General features: G+C 39.7%; 1 protein-coding gene across 3 annotated transcripts in view; it reads left to right on the plus strand.

Annotated features, from left to right (window-relative positions):
- Positions 1–9,893, plus strand: part of LOC117409460 (protein transport protein Sec24B) — a 40,902-nt gene extending 31,009 nt beyond the window's left edge. For all 3 annotated transcript variants that reach the window (XM_059001879.1, XM_059001887.1, XM_059001889.1), the window contains 6 exons: positions 1,438–1,610; positions 3,358–3,495; positions 4,400–4,504; positions 7,050–7,142; positions 7,951–8,054; positions 8,924–9,893. In XM_059001879.1, coding sequence (XP_058857862.1) covers positions 1,438–1,610; positions 3,358–3,495; positions 4,400–4,504; positions 7,050–7,142; positions 7,951–8,054; positions 8,924–9,038 — 728 coding nt within the window. In that variant the 3' untranslated portion in view covers positions 9,039–9,893. The remainder of the gene's footprint in view (positions 1–1,437; positions 1,611–3,357; positions 3,496–4,399; positions 4,505–7,049; positions 7,143–7,950; positions 8,055–8,923) is intronic.
- The last annotated feature ends 8,470 nt before the right edge of the window (positions 9,894–18,363 follow it).

Raw genomic sequence — 18,363 nt, forward strand, 5'->3', positions numbered from 1 at the left:
AGACCCTACCTTTGGTCTCCTTCGCATGTGGCGTCTGCAGGCCTCGTTCAACAGCAGGGTTTTTCAGCCCGAGTTGAACCGCAACCTCCTATTACAGTGTCTCGCTACTGTCTAAAGGCACTCTCTTAGTGGAAACAGCCTGCTCATCTACGCTTCGGCGTAGCGCTGGGCAGTGTCACCACGGACGTGTCCAGACAGGCTGGGGTGTTGTGTGGAATAGCAGGGGTGCGCAAGGTGTGGCAAGGTCTCCACATAAATGTTTTGGAGCTGCAGGCAGTTTACCTGACCTCGCAGAACTTTTTTATCTCTAGGGAGATATGTGCTAGTCAACACAACAGTATTGGCGTACATAAACCACCAGGGCAGCCCCAGGTCTCCCAATCTCCATCGTGTGGCCCGCAAGCTTTTGCTTGGAGCTCATGGGAACCTCCTCTCACTGCAGGCAATACACCTGCCTGGTGTGACAAACTGGGCAGCAGACCTCCTCTCAAGGGGAGTTCCCAGCGCCTCAGAGTGGAGGCTTCACCCCGAGGTGGTGAGCCTCATTTGTGAGAGATTCAGGAGAACAGATAGATCTGCTTACCTCCCAGGAATCGACCCACTGTCCCCTCAATAAAAGGAGGCGGAGACCCGCTGGCGATAGGTGCCTTGGCACACCAGTGGCTGTCTGGAAAAAATCAGGCAGGACCTGGCCAAGGTGGCTCTTAGTAACCCTTTATTGGCCCAGGAGGCTATGATTTTCAGCCCTGATGCAGCTCCTGAGCGGTCAGCCGTGGAGACTGCCCAAGTGCCACGACCTGCTCAATCAGGCGCGGGGGACCTTATGGCATTTGAGCCGTCGGGGTCTGTCCAATAGGGTTATTGACACCCTGCAAAATGACCCATTCGGTAATGGTTACATTTCGTACTTCAGAGGGAACGTTGGGTTATTATCATAACCCTGGTTCCCTGAAATGTAATGTAAGCATTAGCCTTCAAGGTCGCTGTGTCCATGATTGCAGTAGGCTTGAAGGAAAAATGACGGTGCAATCTGTGCACAGTCCTTTATACACTCCGGGGCCGGCATGACTGTGTCACAGGCTCGGCTAAGCAGCTTTGTTGTTGTTTTGGTGATCAGAATTTCTCAGTTTTTTCGATGTAACCTCCATTTAACCTGGTTGCTGGTACATGCTGGGAAATGGAGGGATACAGCAACGTTAATGGTGTATTAACCAAAGCACATAAGCTCCTTTTCCAGACTTGACTTTGACTCAGGTTAGATCAGTTTTAGTGCCACAGTGCGGAACCAAACCAAGAGGCAGGAGAGAAAGTTGTTTGCGAACAAGGTAGAAAAAACAAAACACATACACACACATTTTTAAACCCTTGGTTAATCTGCCCCCTTTAAAACCCCTGTTAAATGATAGCTTCTTTTTCTTTATTTTTCCCAATTTTCAGCTATTGATCGATCGATTTCCTCCAATCTGTCGGACTCCCGAGATGCCCTGGTAAACGCTGTGGTGGACTCGCTCTCTGCTTACCGCTCAACTGCTTCCAGTTTGCAGTCTGGCCTGATAGCTCCGTATTCTCTCAGGCTTTTTCCCCTCTATGTCCTGGCTCTACTCAAACAAGTAAGACCGGTTTTCCTTGGAAGAAGAAAAGATTACTAACAAAGCTCAAGTCAGCAGAAAATTCCACCATTTGGCAAATGTATATGGTATATTCATATAGAACAACTAATAAATATTGAAGCAACTTGCTGTCAGTCACACAAATTATGTGGTTGAGATTAGGAAATGCCCAAACTGTGTGTGTTTTTTTGTTTTTGTTTTTGTTTTTTACCCCATTTTCCCCCCAATTTGAAATGCCCAAATTTTAGGCTCACCGCTGCAACCCCCATGCCAACTCAAGAGAGACAAAGACGAACGAACACACGTATCCTCTGAAACGTGCGTCGTCAGCCGTCCACTTCTTTTCACTCTGCAGGCCCGCTATGCAGCTACCTCAGAGCCGAGGACACTCTGGCCGAACTAAGTCCTCCCCACCCCGGGCGGCGCTTGGCCAATTGTGCGCCGCCCCCTGGAAACTTCCATCCACGGCTGGCAGTGGAATAGCCTGGACCCGAACGGCAACCTCCTGCACTCCACTTGGAGTGCCTTTACTGGATGCGCCACTCGGGAGCCCCACTTTGTTTTTTTTTAGGGCTGGCAAAAAATAATCTATACAATTAAATCCTGCCATTTTATACCTGCAAACTAAATTGTGTAGATATTAATAGACTTTTATTAACATGGTCTTAAAACTGAGGGTGCATCACCCCAACACACACAAGGGAGGGTTAGTTAATTGTTGTGGCCCAAATAGTGCAGTTAATATACTGTAACATCCAAGACATTGCTGGAAAAGGTCTAGTCTGATGCCTAAAGAGTTGCAGATATGTGACAATTTCTAATTCACATACCAGCACAATTCAGGGACCAACTCACACAGTGAAATTTGGTGCACAAAGTTATGTTTAAGTGTTTAAGCTAGCTGCAGTTATTATACCTGTTTTTTGTGTTTGTTTTAGTTTTTTTTTTCAAAAACCTGGATTAATCATTACATTTGAAATACTGAACATTTTGCAGAAAACTGTCAAATGTGTAAAAAAATAATACATCATATTTTTTTGCAGTCAAATACGGGCGCAGTCTATTTAAAACTGGGTTTTCTGCCAGCATTGCCAACTCATTAACATTTATATGAAAATGCAGTGATTGCTTAAATACAGTCATAAATTAATTCATGATCATGTATTGAATGTGTTCCCAGTGTTCTAGCTAATATAAATTTGACACGTACACTTGTAAACAAAGCCAAGCATTGCACAATGAACCTCGTTTGCAGAACAGTTTGACTTTCACTGAACATAGTGTGATGGATTTGAATGAGATTGGTCTGGTTATTAATATGCTGTTTTAAAACTTGTAATATTGTAAGTAATGTTAAAGGAGTGAGTGGATCCATTTATTACATTTACTAAAGTAGGTGTGGTGCTAAATCAGCACCTAATTTATCAAAGCATTCTTTGACAAGAATGCTTTCAATTGCACTTTTTCCACTTCTGGTTATTTTTCTTTATATAGGTGGCCATTGTTAATCTTAAATGTGACTTCACACTCCAGTAACACACACACTGCTTTAAACCCTAAATATAGAATGTGTCGTCTTTAGTTTAATAATTTTAATTGCATTTCAGAGAATATATATTATGCAAGATATATTGTACTACAAAATAGCATTGACAAAATGTATGTTTTTTTAAATTGACTATTACATACTGTATTACTGCCTGCTGTATTGTCATATTGAATATCTATTTAACTTAAATGTTTACAGAAAGCACTGAGAACTGGTATTAGCACTAGACTGGATGACCGAGTGTTTGCAATGTGCGAGTTCAAGTGTCAGCCTCTGCAACAAATCATGCGCATGATTCATCCCAATTTATACAGAATAGACAATCTCACTGACGAGGTAAGGGCACAACAGAATGTGTTTCAAGTCTTTGTATTGTCCCAAACAAAAATGCTTCAAAAAATATTGCTGATGTCGTTACTGTGAAAAGTATTACAGGAAAATGTATTTGAGCATATTGTGCTTTAACCCTATAATGACTCAGTGTCAGTAAAAAATACAGAATCTTGTTACTTACATTGGCCATTTGTGTAAACATGCATTTATTTATGCAGTGTATTCAATACAAAAAAGACCCCCAAAAAATGTTAATGTTACAAAACCCAGTAGGAACATAGCTAATAAAATGATTTTAGTAAATCTATTTAACTTTAACTATGTAACTTTGTTTTTAAAGTTTTATGTTTTATGTTTAAAAGCTTCTAATTTACTGATTGCTTATTTCAGTGCTGCTTATCCTCTGTGTCTCCTGAATTTTACTTCAAAAGGTCACGTGAGAGTTTAAAAACACATTAGTCATTGGAAAGCAGTGATTGGTTCCTGAGAGAGATCCAAGACGTTAGATTCTTCTAAACTCCCAGAAGCAACCCCTCAGTAACAAATCACTGCTTTTCCAATGACTCCAGTGTTTGCAATCTCTGATAATGCGTGTGTTTTTTATATAGGAAAATGTGATACCTAGAATGTTATAATTCATGTTTAGGTAAGATTTACACCCGAGTAGTTTTTTGCTAGTTTTGAAACTGTCAAAACTATTGGAAATTTATTTGCATTTCACAGATAGAGAAAATGTACATCTTGTACCAAAGTGGGTTTGCATTAATTCTACTGTATTTGCATTTTCTCAGTAGTATTTTTTCTTTGAAGGTGGCTGTCTGAACAGTATTTAAAGCCACGCCTTATTAGGCTTTTACACTTTTTATGTTTTTGCAATTTATTTTATTTATTTATTTTTTTAAAACAGGGAGCCCTCCATGTTAATGATTCCATAGTACCCCAGCCACCTATTCTCCAGCTTTCTGCTGAGAGACTTACCAGAGAGGGGGCTTTCCTCATGGATTGTGGATCTGTAAGTATCAGGGTTGTATGTTAAATACAGTAGAAAATAGTTTAGAATTGGGTACTACAGCATCCATACAGTGTCAGTATTGTTAAGTAGTTTGTAATTCACATCCCATGGCAACTGTACACTGATTTGTTTTTGGTAATTTTAATTACTGTATCGTTTTCTAAAAAGCTTCCATAGTGACTCATACCTCACATCTGCCAGCCAACTGGGTCAGCAGGAGTGACGTACATTCTCAGACAGATCAAACCTTCACATCTCCAGTTTTCTCCCAACAAAATCAACTGTTTTTAAAGATGCTTTGGTACATTAGTTGTCTGCATACAGTATGCCAGGCTTGAAAAGGGGAAGGACAATGAGGGAAATGCCTTGAGAAGGGTAACGTAATTAGTTGTGGAATATTTTGAAAGCGCTGGGCTGTTAGTTTAACACTGTTAAGTTAATACTAGGTTTACAAGTGTTAACATCTTGGGAATAATGTGTTAATGCAGGGGTTCCCCCCCCCCCCTTCAGAGAATTTTTTTTTGTGCCCCCCCCCCCCCCCCCTTTCTAGTAAACAGTGCAATATTTAGGAAAATACGATTTTCCTAAAAGAACATATTGTAACGTCGCGGGTAAAATGAAAGCAGGCTCCACTCAGGCAGTAGCTTCGTGCTGGAATTCAGCAGTTTATTAGCAACAGGTCAAATAAACAATTAAGGACCAAGCCAAAGCAAAACAAAATAATAGAAACCTATCTCTCTGTGCTAAATTTCAGTCTACCTCTCTCTCACTCAGACAGCCTCTGCACAACTGCGCTCAGGCATGCACTCCTATTTATCTCTTTGCATTAAATCCATCCGTCTTCACCAATCCCGGGCATGCCATTCGGACACCAATCTCCCGCCAGCATTCTGCAGGTACAAATGCATGTCCAGGATTGGTGAACATGGACAGACTGGCAAGCATCACTCCCCCTTGCTAAGTAGTGGCATGACATAGCAAAACATTATGTAATACAGAAACATAAAAGACAAACAAACGGGACAGTCGGTAAGTCCTGTAGTATTGTAGTGTTGAGTGTGCTGTAGGTTCTACCAGGATACAGTGCAGCTGGGACAGCGGCAAATCTTTAATAAAGTTATAATATATATTTATAAGAGGGATACACTTTATTACAATCCCTTCGCAATTGTATTAACATCAATACATAGTCACTTATTCTCGTTCTTCATTCCACATTTAAATGTAAGGACGTGGAGGATTTAAAATCTAATTTAATTGTTTCACAACCAAACCTGTAAATTAAACTGATTGTATTGCAGTATACCTTTTTGTTTATATCATGGTCTGGTTTTACTAGTAGTAACGCCTTTGGTACTTTTAATCTACGATCATTGAAATTTCAGTTTGTTTGTTTGAGAAATAAAAGGTGTACTGTATTAACAATACTGCAATAATAGTAATAAAATCAGTTTAATTGACAGTGCTGTGAAACAACATTTGCTTTTAAATCCCCCAAGTCCTTACTTTCGCATTTAAAAGCGGAATAAAGAACGCAAAATCGAGGGTGCAACATTTTAGTAAGTGACTTGTCTTTATTAATGTTAATGCAATTACGAATTGTAATTAGTGTTTGTCCAGCTTAATTTTTTATTGTAACTTTATTATAACTTTATAAATAGTTATTTAATAAAATGTTGCACCCTCGTTTGTCCGTTTTCTACATTCTGCAGCAAAACCCGTAAATTAAACTAAAAACTAAGACCCCATTCTATTTATGAACTGCAGCTGTATCTACAGTTTTTTTTTCTTTTTTTCTTTCATTTTATTTGTGAACAAAATGTATTTGATATTATAACCCGCTGCCGCTGCACTTTCAAATGAAGGAGGGCTGTGCGATAGTCGCTGAGCTACGATAGGTCTGAAACGACACAAGCTCTGTGGACGAGGATTGGTCAGATTTAACGGGGTTGGTCAGGTTAAGCGTGATCCCTGCCTGGGTAGTTTATTGAGTCAATCGTCCTGGAGGCCCACTGAGTCTCCCATTTACCGTGGAGCTTTTACAATCGCCAGGAAGTCAGAAAAATTTATTTTCCAGTCGGGTACTGGCACCCCCCTAATAACCTTGTTGCACGCCCCACAGCTTGAAAACCTCTGTGTTAATGGATACACCAGTGTTTTCGGTATGTGTTGAATGTGTTTATAGCTAACAACATAATCCCACAACTTTTACAGATTGTGTACTTCCATTCATTACATAACCATCAAATGTCCAGTTTTGAAAGAAACATATGTTACATTAAACTTTCTAATCTGTTTGAAATATAGCTAAATTATTAAATGTGATTTTCACAATGTATTATTCTATCTGAAAATAGCTTTATATTCTGTGCCATTCATTGTCATTTTACTTCCAGCCAAGGAGATTATATTAAGCATTGTGTGTTCCAAAAGAGGACTTGCTTGTTTTTGGAAATGGCAGGATGAACAGATGTTTTCTGAAGTTCTGTGAACAGATTTAACATGTGCTGAAGGAATAAAAAAAGAATGCAATCTTTCTCTTCAGGTTCTTTATCTGTGGGTTGGCAAAAGCTGTGATGTGAATTTTATAAGGGATGTACTTGGCTATCCAAACCAAACTTCAGTACCACAGAATATGGTAAGTGTAATGAGGTTTACCATATGAAGTGTCATTGATCTCTTTTGGTTTAGCGTGTGAACATCAAACAGAAGATCTCCCTGGAAATACCAAATCAATGTTTAATAAATAAGTAACTATAAACTCAACAGCAAAATGAAATACGAAAGCACAAAGACTTGATATTTTAACAACATCTGGTGTTGTAAATAATTATGGAAACTAGATGTTTTACCACCTAAGTAGTTGTTTTAGGATCATTGCCCTGTGTTAAGTTAGTTCTGCCTAAATCCCTACTGGATCGATCTCTATGAATGAGAAGTCAAGTACCTTAAGTGTATTAATAGGAGGCTGTGTGGTCCAGTGGTTAAAGAAAGGCTTGTAACCAGGAGGTCCCCGGTTCAAATCCCACCTCAGCCACTCACTCACTGTGTGACCCTGAGCAAGTCACTTAACCTACTTGTGCTCCGTCTTTCGGGTGAGATGTAATTGTAAGTAATTGACTGTGCAGCTGATGCATAGTTCACACACGCTAGTCTCTGTAAGTTGCCTTGGATAAAGGTGTCTGCTAAATAAACATAATAATAATAATAATAATAATAATAATAATAATAATAGAGTTTCAGTGCTCAATCTCAACCCAGTTTTTTTTCAAACACACCTGCCTTTCATATATCAGCAGTTTTGACCTGTAGCTGGGCTGCAATGCACTACATCAATTACTAATGTTGCACATTTTTTTTAATGTAATCACCACTTTGATTTGTTAGACCTAGCTTTCAGCAATACATAATGTATATTTTAATTACTGTTGCTTCTCTCTACACAGACACAAATTCCAGAACTTGAAACCCCGTCTTCTGAAAGAACACGATCTTTTATTACCTGGCTCCAAGAGAACAGATCATTTAATCCAGTTCTTTATATTTTGAAGTAAGTGCTTTCGAAATGCAGTTGAAGTGCAATTAAAGTGGTTCTATCCTATTTTTGAAAACTTATTTTTTCAAGGTTAATGTAATTTGAATTGGTGAGGCAGGTACATTTTTTATTTACTTATAACATGCTGAAAAAATAGTTTTTATTTTTACAGTGGCCAATATAAATGCACTGATTAGTTGGATTTATTTTGAGAAATTGATTTATGAATAAAACGATGTGTACAAACACTTTTATTATGTTTATTACAGTACAATATCTGCATTTACATTGCAAAACAAAAATGATGCTTGTTTTTTTAAAGCAGAATGGTTCTGTAATATTAAAAGGTCTGTCTAGGGGCTCCCGAGTGGCGCATCCGGTAAAGGCGCTCCGTGTGGAGTGCAGGATGCGCTCTATAGTCTGGACGTCGCCGGTTCGAGTCCAGGCTATTCCACAGCTGACTGTGAACGGGAGCTTCCAGGGGGCGGCGCACAATTGGCCGAGTGTCGCCCGGGGGGAGGGAGGGTTAGGTCGGCCAGGGTGTCCTCGGCTCACCGCGCACCAGCGAGTGCCTGGGGGCTTGCCTGTAAGCTGCTCAAGAGCTGCGTTGTCCTCCGACGCTGTAGCTCTTGGGTGGCTGCATGGTGAGTCCGCAGTGTGAAAAGAAGCGGTCGGCTGACGGCACACGCTTCGGAGGACAGTGTGTGTTTGTCTTCGCCCTCCCGAGTCAGCGCAGGGGTGGTAGTGATGAGCTGAACCTAAAAAATAATTGGACATTCTAAATTGGGAGAAAATAATAAAAAATAATTGGCAACGACTAAATTTATTCAAAAAAAAAAAAAAAGGTCTGTCTAATCTTTTTTTTTTTTTCCAATCTTTTGCAGGGACGATACTTCTGCCAAGACTAACTTCTTCCAGCATTTAATTGAAGACCGAACAGAAGCAGCTTTGTCTTATTATGAGTTTCTCCTCCACATTCAGCAACAGATCTCCAAATAGATGGTAGATTAGCACTGAACCATGAAGGTAGTGTTCTTAAAATGGCAGCAGTGTGGTAAAACATTAGAGGAAGGAAACCTTCACTTTTCCCTATATAGCCAGGTGGAAAGTATCAGAAGATAACAGTAATCCTATTGAACCGATAAAGCTGTAAGAAGGAAGTGGATAATTTATTAACTAATGCCATAGTATTTTATGAGAAAAATGCTAAAAACAATTGTAAAACGAGATTTGTTTGTAGACAGAATTACAGCATTTTAAATAAATGGTCTTCTTACCTGCTTCCTGTAGTGCAAAGAAGAGTGTACCATTTCTTAGTTGCTTTCAGCTGTCAGAATTATGTAGCTGTTCACAGAGAGAACCTTTCTTAGTGAAATGTAACCGGCTCTATGAAGTTTTCCTACAATGAATACAAAGAACTGTACTTGAGCTGGCAAAAAAGCAGATGTGCATGGTTTTGTGTTTGTTAATACAGTTTTTAAATCAATTGTTCCTCCTTCATTGAGACAAGCTCTTTTTTCAGGATTGTCTGCAGCGATTCAAAGACACTTGTTTTGATGTATCTAGCTAACTAAACTTTGTAAAGCCTGTAACATGTAACATGTAACTGCTAATAGGAGAAGATTCCGAATGCGTGCAGCAGTGTTGTTACATTTGAGGGTAGCATCTCCTGCCCCATGAAGAGCTGTGGAAGTCTGAGTATTTAAGACTTTAGTGCTTGTGCCATCCTCCAGTTTTATCTGGCAATAACTAACTCCTTCATAAACACAAATTGTTTCTCTTTGTAATTCTCTTGCACATATTTTATGTGAAATGTATTTATTATCTGCTTATTAATTAAAAAAAATAATAATATTTTGCTTGATGTTGTCTTTTAGTTGTTCTTTTTAGCATTTATAACCTTTCAGGTATTTTGTTAATAAAATTACATTTCTAGGCCTACAGCTTGTATATGTTTGTTTAATATATACACCCAAGGTTTCATCACCTAAGTAACGTGTCTCTAAGCCAAGGGTTATGTCATTGGACGCCTCCACTGCTGCTTTTCTTTACTACTGCGTCTGTCGTCTGCTTTCTGCTTGTTTTATGAAAGACTGCTGTATTAGCAGTCTTGTTGAAAACTCTGCCATCTCATCATCATCCTTGGCGTTGCAGCAGTATAAGCTGTGAGCCAGTCCACTTTGACCTGGGTCCTCTCAGAATGTTTGTTTTACAGCTTATCCCCATTGGCTTGGTTGTTTTCCACTGAATTGAACGGTAGTTTGCTAGTTAATAACTCATTACTATTATTTCATTATTTAGCAGACTCTTTTATCCAAAGCGACTTGCAGAAATTCAACAAAATATAAAAGTATATAAGTTACAGGCAATAATGCATAACAAACACACATACGGAAGTAAGTCTCCTATTGCATAGCACTTTCACCCATTCCAGGTTTTAAAATGAACCTGATTAGCCCCAGTGTATAGGTAACAAGCACAGGTGTGTCTTATTAAACGCCTAGTAAAACCAGGAATGGATCAAACTGCTGTGCAATGGGAGCCTTATTTCCATCCCTGTATGCAATCTATACAATATAAAGGAAAATACAAAAAGATATATATATATATATATATATATATATATATATATATATATATATATATATATATATATATATATATAAATAGGAATTTTCACATAAAGGTTGAATAAGTGGGTTTTGAGAAGACAGCGGAAAGCAGTAAAAGATAACTGGTAGCTGGTTCCACCACAGGGAAGGCATAACAAGTCGGCCAGTAGAGGATGAGCGGAGAGGGTGAGGGAATATAAGGAGAGATGAGGGAATTGGAGATAGGAAGTGGCAGTATGATGAACAGAGTGATAGGCAAGAGCAATTGTCTTAAATTGGATGTGAGCAGAGCAGAGTTGGGGTCAATTCAAAATGGAACTGGAATTTTTTGGTCAATTCCAATTCAATTCTTGGCTGTGCGTCAATAAGTATAAATCTTTGTCATGGCATTTTGGCCCATATCTTTATTATCTGCCAATGTGATGACTGCTTGCAAATACATCTGAGTTAAATCATGTGGTGAAACTTGGGGCATGGGCATGGTTCTTCACCCAGAATCCTGTACAGGTAATCAAGGTGTGTGTGTGTCAGCACACCTGCATGAAATCGAGGGTAATGACCAGCCCTATATAAAGAACAGTTGACAGCCTGTCAGAGAGAGAGGTTTGTTTTGTGCTTTTGATTATTTTGATTGCTTTATTGTGTATGACTGTTTTGAGAACCCTGTTGGCTTCCCTGACCCTGCTTTGGATGAATACCAGAATCTTATGTATGAACTCTGGACTAACATAACCACTGATTATTGGACAGCCCCTTAAAAAAATACTACATCAAAATAAATATACAAGTACAATGCCTAGGAAGTCTTCAGTCCTTGATCACTTCGATGAGCCAAGTGCAAATGGTACGGTGGGAAACCATCGTGCTACATGTAAGCACTGCAATATATCTGTCTCTAGTTTAACAAGAGCAAACTCTTCAAAAGACACCTTCAAGTAAGTACATGATGTCATAATTAATGTGTCATGTTTTGTGACAAATTAATTACATTAATAAAGAATGTTCAGTATATGATAAAAAAAAGTCTTCTATTTTGCATTTACAGAGAAAGCACCCTGAGGTCCTGCAGGAGTTTCAGGCTACCATCAGTGCTGTCCAATCTGAGGAGATATCAGTGGGTAGCCTCATGCCTGACCCTCAAACCTGAAGTGGAAGGCCATCGACATTCGCCAAGTGAAGCTGACTGACAGCATTGTTAGTTTCATAGCTAATGATCTCCTGCCCCTGTCTATTGTAGACAGCAAAGACTTTCGCAACATCCTCAGCTTGGCTGAACCCTGCTTCACCATGCCCAGTAGGAAACACATCAGCCAGACACTTACTCCTCAGCGCACTGCCAGTGTCCACGATCACCAGAGGAGTAAAATGCAGCAAGCCCATCAGGACATCTGCCTAACCATAGATCTGTGGTAGAGCAGGGACATGTCATTTTTCGGGATTATGCACTACAAAGTGTCTGCGTTTTAAGGGCAAACACACTTTAGAATAGTAGCTGATAATGCTGCCAACATGGTGAAGGACAGTGACACAGATCAGGATGTATCAACTGACGTTGTTGATTTGGTCGATGTAAGTGAGGAGCTGGATTATTTGCCACCTGAAGGGAGCCCCTGCTTTGCTCACACTCTACAACTTCTTGTCCATGATGCCCTGGAGGAGGCTGGCCCTATAAAGGCAGTGATAGCAAAGGTTTCCAAACTTGTATCATTTTGCCACAAAGCCACCGAGGTCCTAGAAGGACATTTCAAACTGCAGATTGCAAATGCCACTAGGTGGAATAGCCAATTGAAGATGATGAGGTCCATACTGCGAATCCCTGCAGAAGTTCTGTCTGAGCTTTATGCCACGTGTAAGTTAACGCCTTATGAACTGAAACTGCCCTTTGAGGAAGCCACTGACATGTGCCAGGGAGATCAGGTAGTCACTGCCAGTTATGTCATTGCATGTGTTCGGGGTCTACGTCATACTGTGGCACATACAGTGCCTTGCGAAAGTATTCGGCCCCCTTGAACTTTGCGACCTTTTGCCACATTTCAGGCTTCAAACATAAAGATATGAAACTGTAATTTTTTGTGAAGAATCAACAACAAGTGGGACACAATCATGAAGTGGAACGAAATTTATTGGATATTTCAAACTTTTTTAACAAATAAAAAACTGAAAAATTGGGCGTGCAAAATTATTCAGCCCCCTTAAGTTAATACTTTGTAGCGCCACCTTTTGCTGCGATTACAGCTGTAAGTCGCTTGGGGTATGTCTCTATCAGTTTTGCGCATCGATAGACTGAAATTTTTGCCCATTCCTCCTTGCAAAACAGCTCGAGCTCAGTGAGGTTGGATGGAGAGCATTTGTGAACAGCAGTTTTCAGTTCTTTCCACAGATTCTCGATTGGATTCAGGTCTGGACTTTGACTTGGCCATTCTAACACCTGGATATGTTTATTTGTGAACCATTCCATTGTAGATTTTGCTTTATGTTTTGGATCATTGTCTTGTTGGAAGACAAATCTCTGTCCCAGTCTCAGGTCTTTTGCAGACTCCATCAGGTTTTCTTCCAGAATGGTCCTGTATTTGGCTCCATCCATCTTCCCATCAATTTTAACCATCTTCCCTGTCCCTGCTGAAGAAAAGCAGGCCCAAACCATGATGCTGCCACCACCATGTTTGACAGTGGGGATGGTGTGTTCAGGGTGATGAGCTGTGTTGCTTTTACGCCAAACATAACGTTTTGCATTGTTGCCAAAAAGTTCGATTTTGGTTTCATCTGACCAGAGCACCTTCTTCCACATGTTTGGTGTGTCTCCCAGGTGGCTTGTGGCAAACTGTAAACGACACTTTTTATGGATATCTTTAAGAAATGGCTTTCTTCTTGCCACTCTTCCATAAAGGCCAGATTTGTGCAGTATACGACTGATTGTTGTCCTATGGACAGAGTCTCCCACCTCAGCTGTAGATCTCTGCAGTTCATCCAGAGTGATCATGGGCCTCTTGGCTGCATCTCTGATCAGTCTTCTCCTTGTATGTGGTGAAAGTTTAGAGGGACGGCCAGGTCTTGGTAGATTTGCAGTGGTCTGATACTCCATTTCAATATTATCGCTTGCACAGTGCTCCTTGGGATGTTTAAAGCTTGGGAAATCTTTTTGTATCCAAATCCGGCTTTAAACTTCTCCACAACAGTATCTCGGACCTGCCTGGTGTGTTCCTTGTTCTTCATGAAGCTCTCTGTCTGCGCTTTAAACGGACCTCTGAGACTATCACAGTGCAGGTGCATTTATACGGAGACTTGATTACACACAGGTGGATTCTGTTTATCATCATTAGTCATTTAGGTCAACATTGGATCATTCAGAGATCCTCACTGAACTTCTGGAGAGAGTTTGCTGCACTGAAAGTAAAGGGGCTGAATAATTTTGCACGCCCAATTTTTCAGTTTTTTATTTGTTAAAAAAGTTTGAAATATCCAATAAATTTCGTTCCACTTCATGATTGTGTCCCACTTGTTGTTGATTCTTCACAAAAAATTACAGTTTCATATCTTTATGTTTGAAGCCTGAAATGTGGCAAAAGGTCGCAAAGTTGAAGGGGGCCGAATACTTTCGCAAGGCACTGTATCAGGGAAAACTACAACAGCAAGTTTGTGGTAACCACAAACGCCTTGCCAAGTTTGAGGACATGGAGTGTTTCCAGATGGCTGCCACCCTGGACCCATGTTTCAAACTGGATTGGTGCATGGGTGAAGAGGTGAACAGTATCAGGGAACTTTTGACCAACAAGGTCATCTCTCTGTCTCAAAAAGTAGATGCCATGGCAAGGGATTCAACATCACCCCACCAAAGAAATGCATAAAACTTTTTTTCATGCATGACCTCCCACTCCACACCAACCCCACCAAGCACAACTGCTTCTGACGAGTTCACTAATTACTTGAGCCAACATGCCTGTTAGAAGATGCTAATCCTCTAGCATACTGGAAGGAAAACCAGAACAAGTTTCCTATCTTAGCCCAACTTGCCTGCAAATATCTCACCATGCCTGCCTCTTCAGAACCTATAGAGACTTTTTAGTGTGGCAGGCAAAGTATTCGGGCCAGAACGGTGTAATCTAAGTGATCGGAAATTTGAAGAACTTATGATTATCCAGTGTATCCACAATAATGTTCATGTTTGAGTACAAATGCTGAATGAAAAAATAAGATTATAAGATAAACTGTTATGTTGATGCTGAATTTTGTATGGTAATGTGATGATTTGACTTTTTTTTTTTTTTAAAGTATCACTTGGACAGTATTATACATCTGTAGAGAACATTGTCTTTTTTCCTCATATTACTTGGATGTACACACGTACATTATAATGTATACAATAACCTGCACTACTAACACAACTTAAATATTTCTTTGTTATGAACAGTTAAAATAATAAAGATGTACACATCAAATTAATGTGAGTTATTATGCTTAACTACACAATTCTAGTATTATTTCATGGACTGGAATTGGAATTGGAATTTGAATTGAGTATTTATAGGAGGAATTGGAATTGATCACATTGAATTGAGGTTGAATTGGAATTGGAACTGATCACATTGAATTGAGGTTGAATTGGAATTAGAATTGAAAAACAGAATGGACCCTGGCAGTTTCGCACATACTCTTTTTTATTTATATATATATATATATATATATATATATATATATATATGCTCTGAGCACACTCTTAAACCCAGGGGAGATGTTTAAGTAGGACAGAGATCTTAAAAACTCCTGTAAGTGGTTTTATTTGTGCACTGGGCGGGCTATATGTCCAGACAACGTTTTAATCATCATGAAAATCACACAGACTAATTTAATTTGAAGTTTTAGCGAATCAGAGGAGTAGTAGTGCCTCTTGTATAACAGTTTAACTTTAAATGATTTTGTAACATGTATTTCTAATTCACTTGCTCCTAGAAATGGTAGTGTTATTTTACTCTGTTGATATGTTATTAAGTCATTTAAGCTTTTAATGAAAGGCTCAGTTATTTTCATCTATTGCTAACATATTAGAATGTAATAGTTTTATAGTGACTGAACTAAGTTTGACCTTTTTCTCTGTTCATACAAAATCCAGTTGAAGCAGGTTTTAAGACATCCTAGTCTTTTGCCAATTTTTGATGTTGATTAACATGAGGCATTACCGGAAGCATTTTCTAATACTTCTACCTTCTGTTATCCAAAAGTAATGAAAGTAAAGGAACGAAAGAAATTGGCTACTTTTTCTCATAAAACTGGAACATGCTAACAAGACCTTATGATAAGAGCCTGCCAAGTTTGACTCCTTCCAGCAGGTGCTTTCACAGACTGCACACAACAGTTAGCCATTCTCTGTAAGTCGTCTTGGATAAAGGCGTCTGCTAAATAAACAAATAATAATAAAATAATAATAATAACCATTGTTTTCTACAGAGTATACAGATCTTTTTGAAAGGAACATATACCTTGTTACTACATTGTTGACAACGCGTATATCATATTACTTCAATCAATACAGGCCAGTTTAAATCATACATTACTTCAATCAATACAGGCCAGTTTAAATCATCCAATCCATGTCTAATAACTTGGCACGTTCCCAACAGGATTCGAACTCTGCACCAGGCTCAGCTCGGACTGACAGGCCTGTGCATTAAGCGTTTTATATCAGAGGTGTGGGTAACCAGGGTCTTTACTTGATACCTGCAAAAACTTAAATCTTGTTAGCTGGGCTCCCATCTCTGCATTCTCATTCCCATCGTCAGTGGGCAAAAACATTTTAACTGAATCAGGGTCCATTAAAGAACCGCTCACCCTACCAACTGAGACTTGCCATGCAAAGGGTTACAGTGATTTATAGCACACAAGGTCTATGTCAAGGCTACCTGTGACAACCCCAGCTCTTGAGCAGAGATAGGTAGTGTATGAGTAGCCGAAGCAGGGAGACCAGTGAGGAGAGTTACAATAATCCAATCTAGAAAGAACAAAAGCTTAGATCAGGTGTTGAGTGGAATAAGTAGATAGAAAAGGACGGATTCTATAGATGTTGCCAAGAAAGAAACGGCAAGTATGTGTTAGTGAAGAGATGTGTTGAGAATAGGAGAGGGAGGGGTCCAAAATAGCACCTAGGTTTCTAGCAGAAGGAGAAGGAGAAAGATTGATAGCATCAAGGGAGACTGAGATAGAGAGGGCAGAGGAAAGAAGAGTAGAAGGAAAGTAAAAGAGGATGGATTTAGAAAGGTTGAGTTTAAGGTGATGTGAATGCGTGCAAGATGAGATTGCTGAGAGACAATATGAAGGCAGGAGATATGGGAGTCAAAGGAAGGAAGAGAGAAAGATCTGAGTATCTTTAAATACTCAAAAATTAAAGTAATACCAAAACAAAACTTAGTACTCCAATACATTTGGACCAACGCTTGAATGAGAAGTTTTATCACAAAAGACACTGACAGATCTCACAGAAGCATTTGTGTTGCTAAGTTTGTATTTGGTACTACCGTTAACTTTTGCTGATGCATATATAAGACCTTCCATATTTCACCTCAATTGTGAAGACAAAACGTCAGGAAAATATATTCAGCATGTACAGCATAAATCACTGTCAAACATTTGCTCGCTAAATCCACTAGTAAAGTAGTATGAAGGTGAAACATAACTACTCCAAAATAAGTATGCTAAAAAAATGATTTCCATTACATAAGAGTAGTTGTTAAAACTTCATGCTGATATTGGACTCAGCTCTCGCCAATATAAGCACCAACTTAAGACATTAAGACTTATTTTACTGTAAATGAATGTGATACATGTGCATTTCCTTACATCTGTTGATGGCTGAAGTGTAATGCTGGCTGCAGGGATCAGCCTATTTTGCCTCCGTGGCACATCAGCACACACAGCAGCTGCAATGCTGGCTCCAGGGATCCACCACAGTGCAGCCTCCCTAGCACATCAGCATGACAACTGTCTAGACTGAGCTGAGTTGAATACTTCTCTGGGGTCTTCAAGTGGGCACCTTCCATCCTCTGTGTTTCGTCGACTAGCCCACGACACCTCAAGAGGGCTCGACGGTGATTCTGGCATTCCAGCATCACCCCCCTCCATCCCCCACTCAACTCAACCCAGCTTACTTACCCATACATCAGCGTTTCTTTCTTTCTATTGTGCTTGAGATCCCCAACGAGAATCTTTTCATCTCAAACAGAACCAGTTGCTGCTCTTCTCTGCTGCTTCAGATAAGTTCTTCACTGTGCGTCGCAACTCTTGACCACTGAATCCGATGTCTCTGAGAAACCGAGTTGTGGAGTGTGCCACAAATCCTTGACAACCCACCTCCACTGGGTAAACCCGGACTCTCCATCCTCGCTGTTCTGCTTCAGCAGCTAGTTGAGTGTACCAAAGTTTCTTCCTTCATACGCCTCATCCACAGCATCCTCCCATGGCACTGTTAACTCTACCAGGTAAACAAGGCGTGCTGATCCAGACCACAAGACAATATCAGGTCAAAGGTTAGTGGTGGCAATCTCAGGTGGGAAAATAAGCCGTTGTCCAACATCTGTCAGCATTTTCCATTCTCTAGCAGCTTCCAGTTGTCCTAGACGAGTACTTTACCTAGATTGCTCCAGTAAAAACCCAACTGTATAAATGGGTAATTGTATGTAAAAATAATGTTATATCTGGTAACAATTGTAAGTTGCACTGGATAA

Source organism: Acipenser ruthenus, chromosome 2 (genome assembly GCF_902713425.1).
Source record: "Acipenser ruthenus chromosome 2, fAciRut3.2 maternal haplotype, whole genome shotgun sequence".
NCBI classification, from domain to species: domain Eukaryota; kingdom Metazoa; phylum Chordata; class Actinopteri; order Acipenseriformes; family Acipenseridae; genus Acipenser; species Acipenser ruthenus.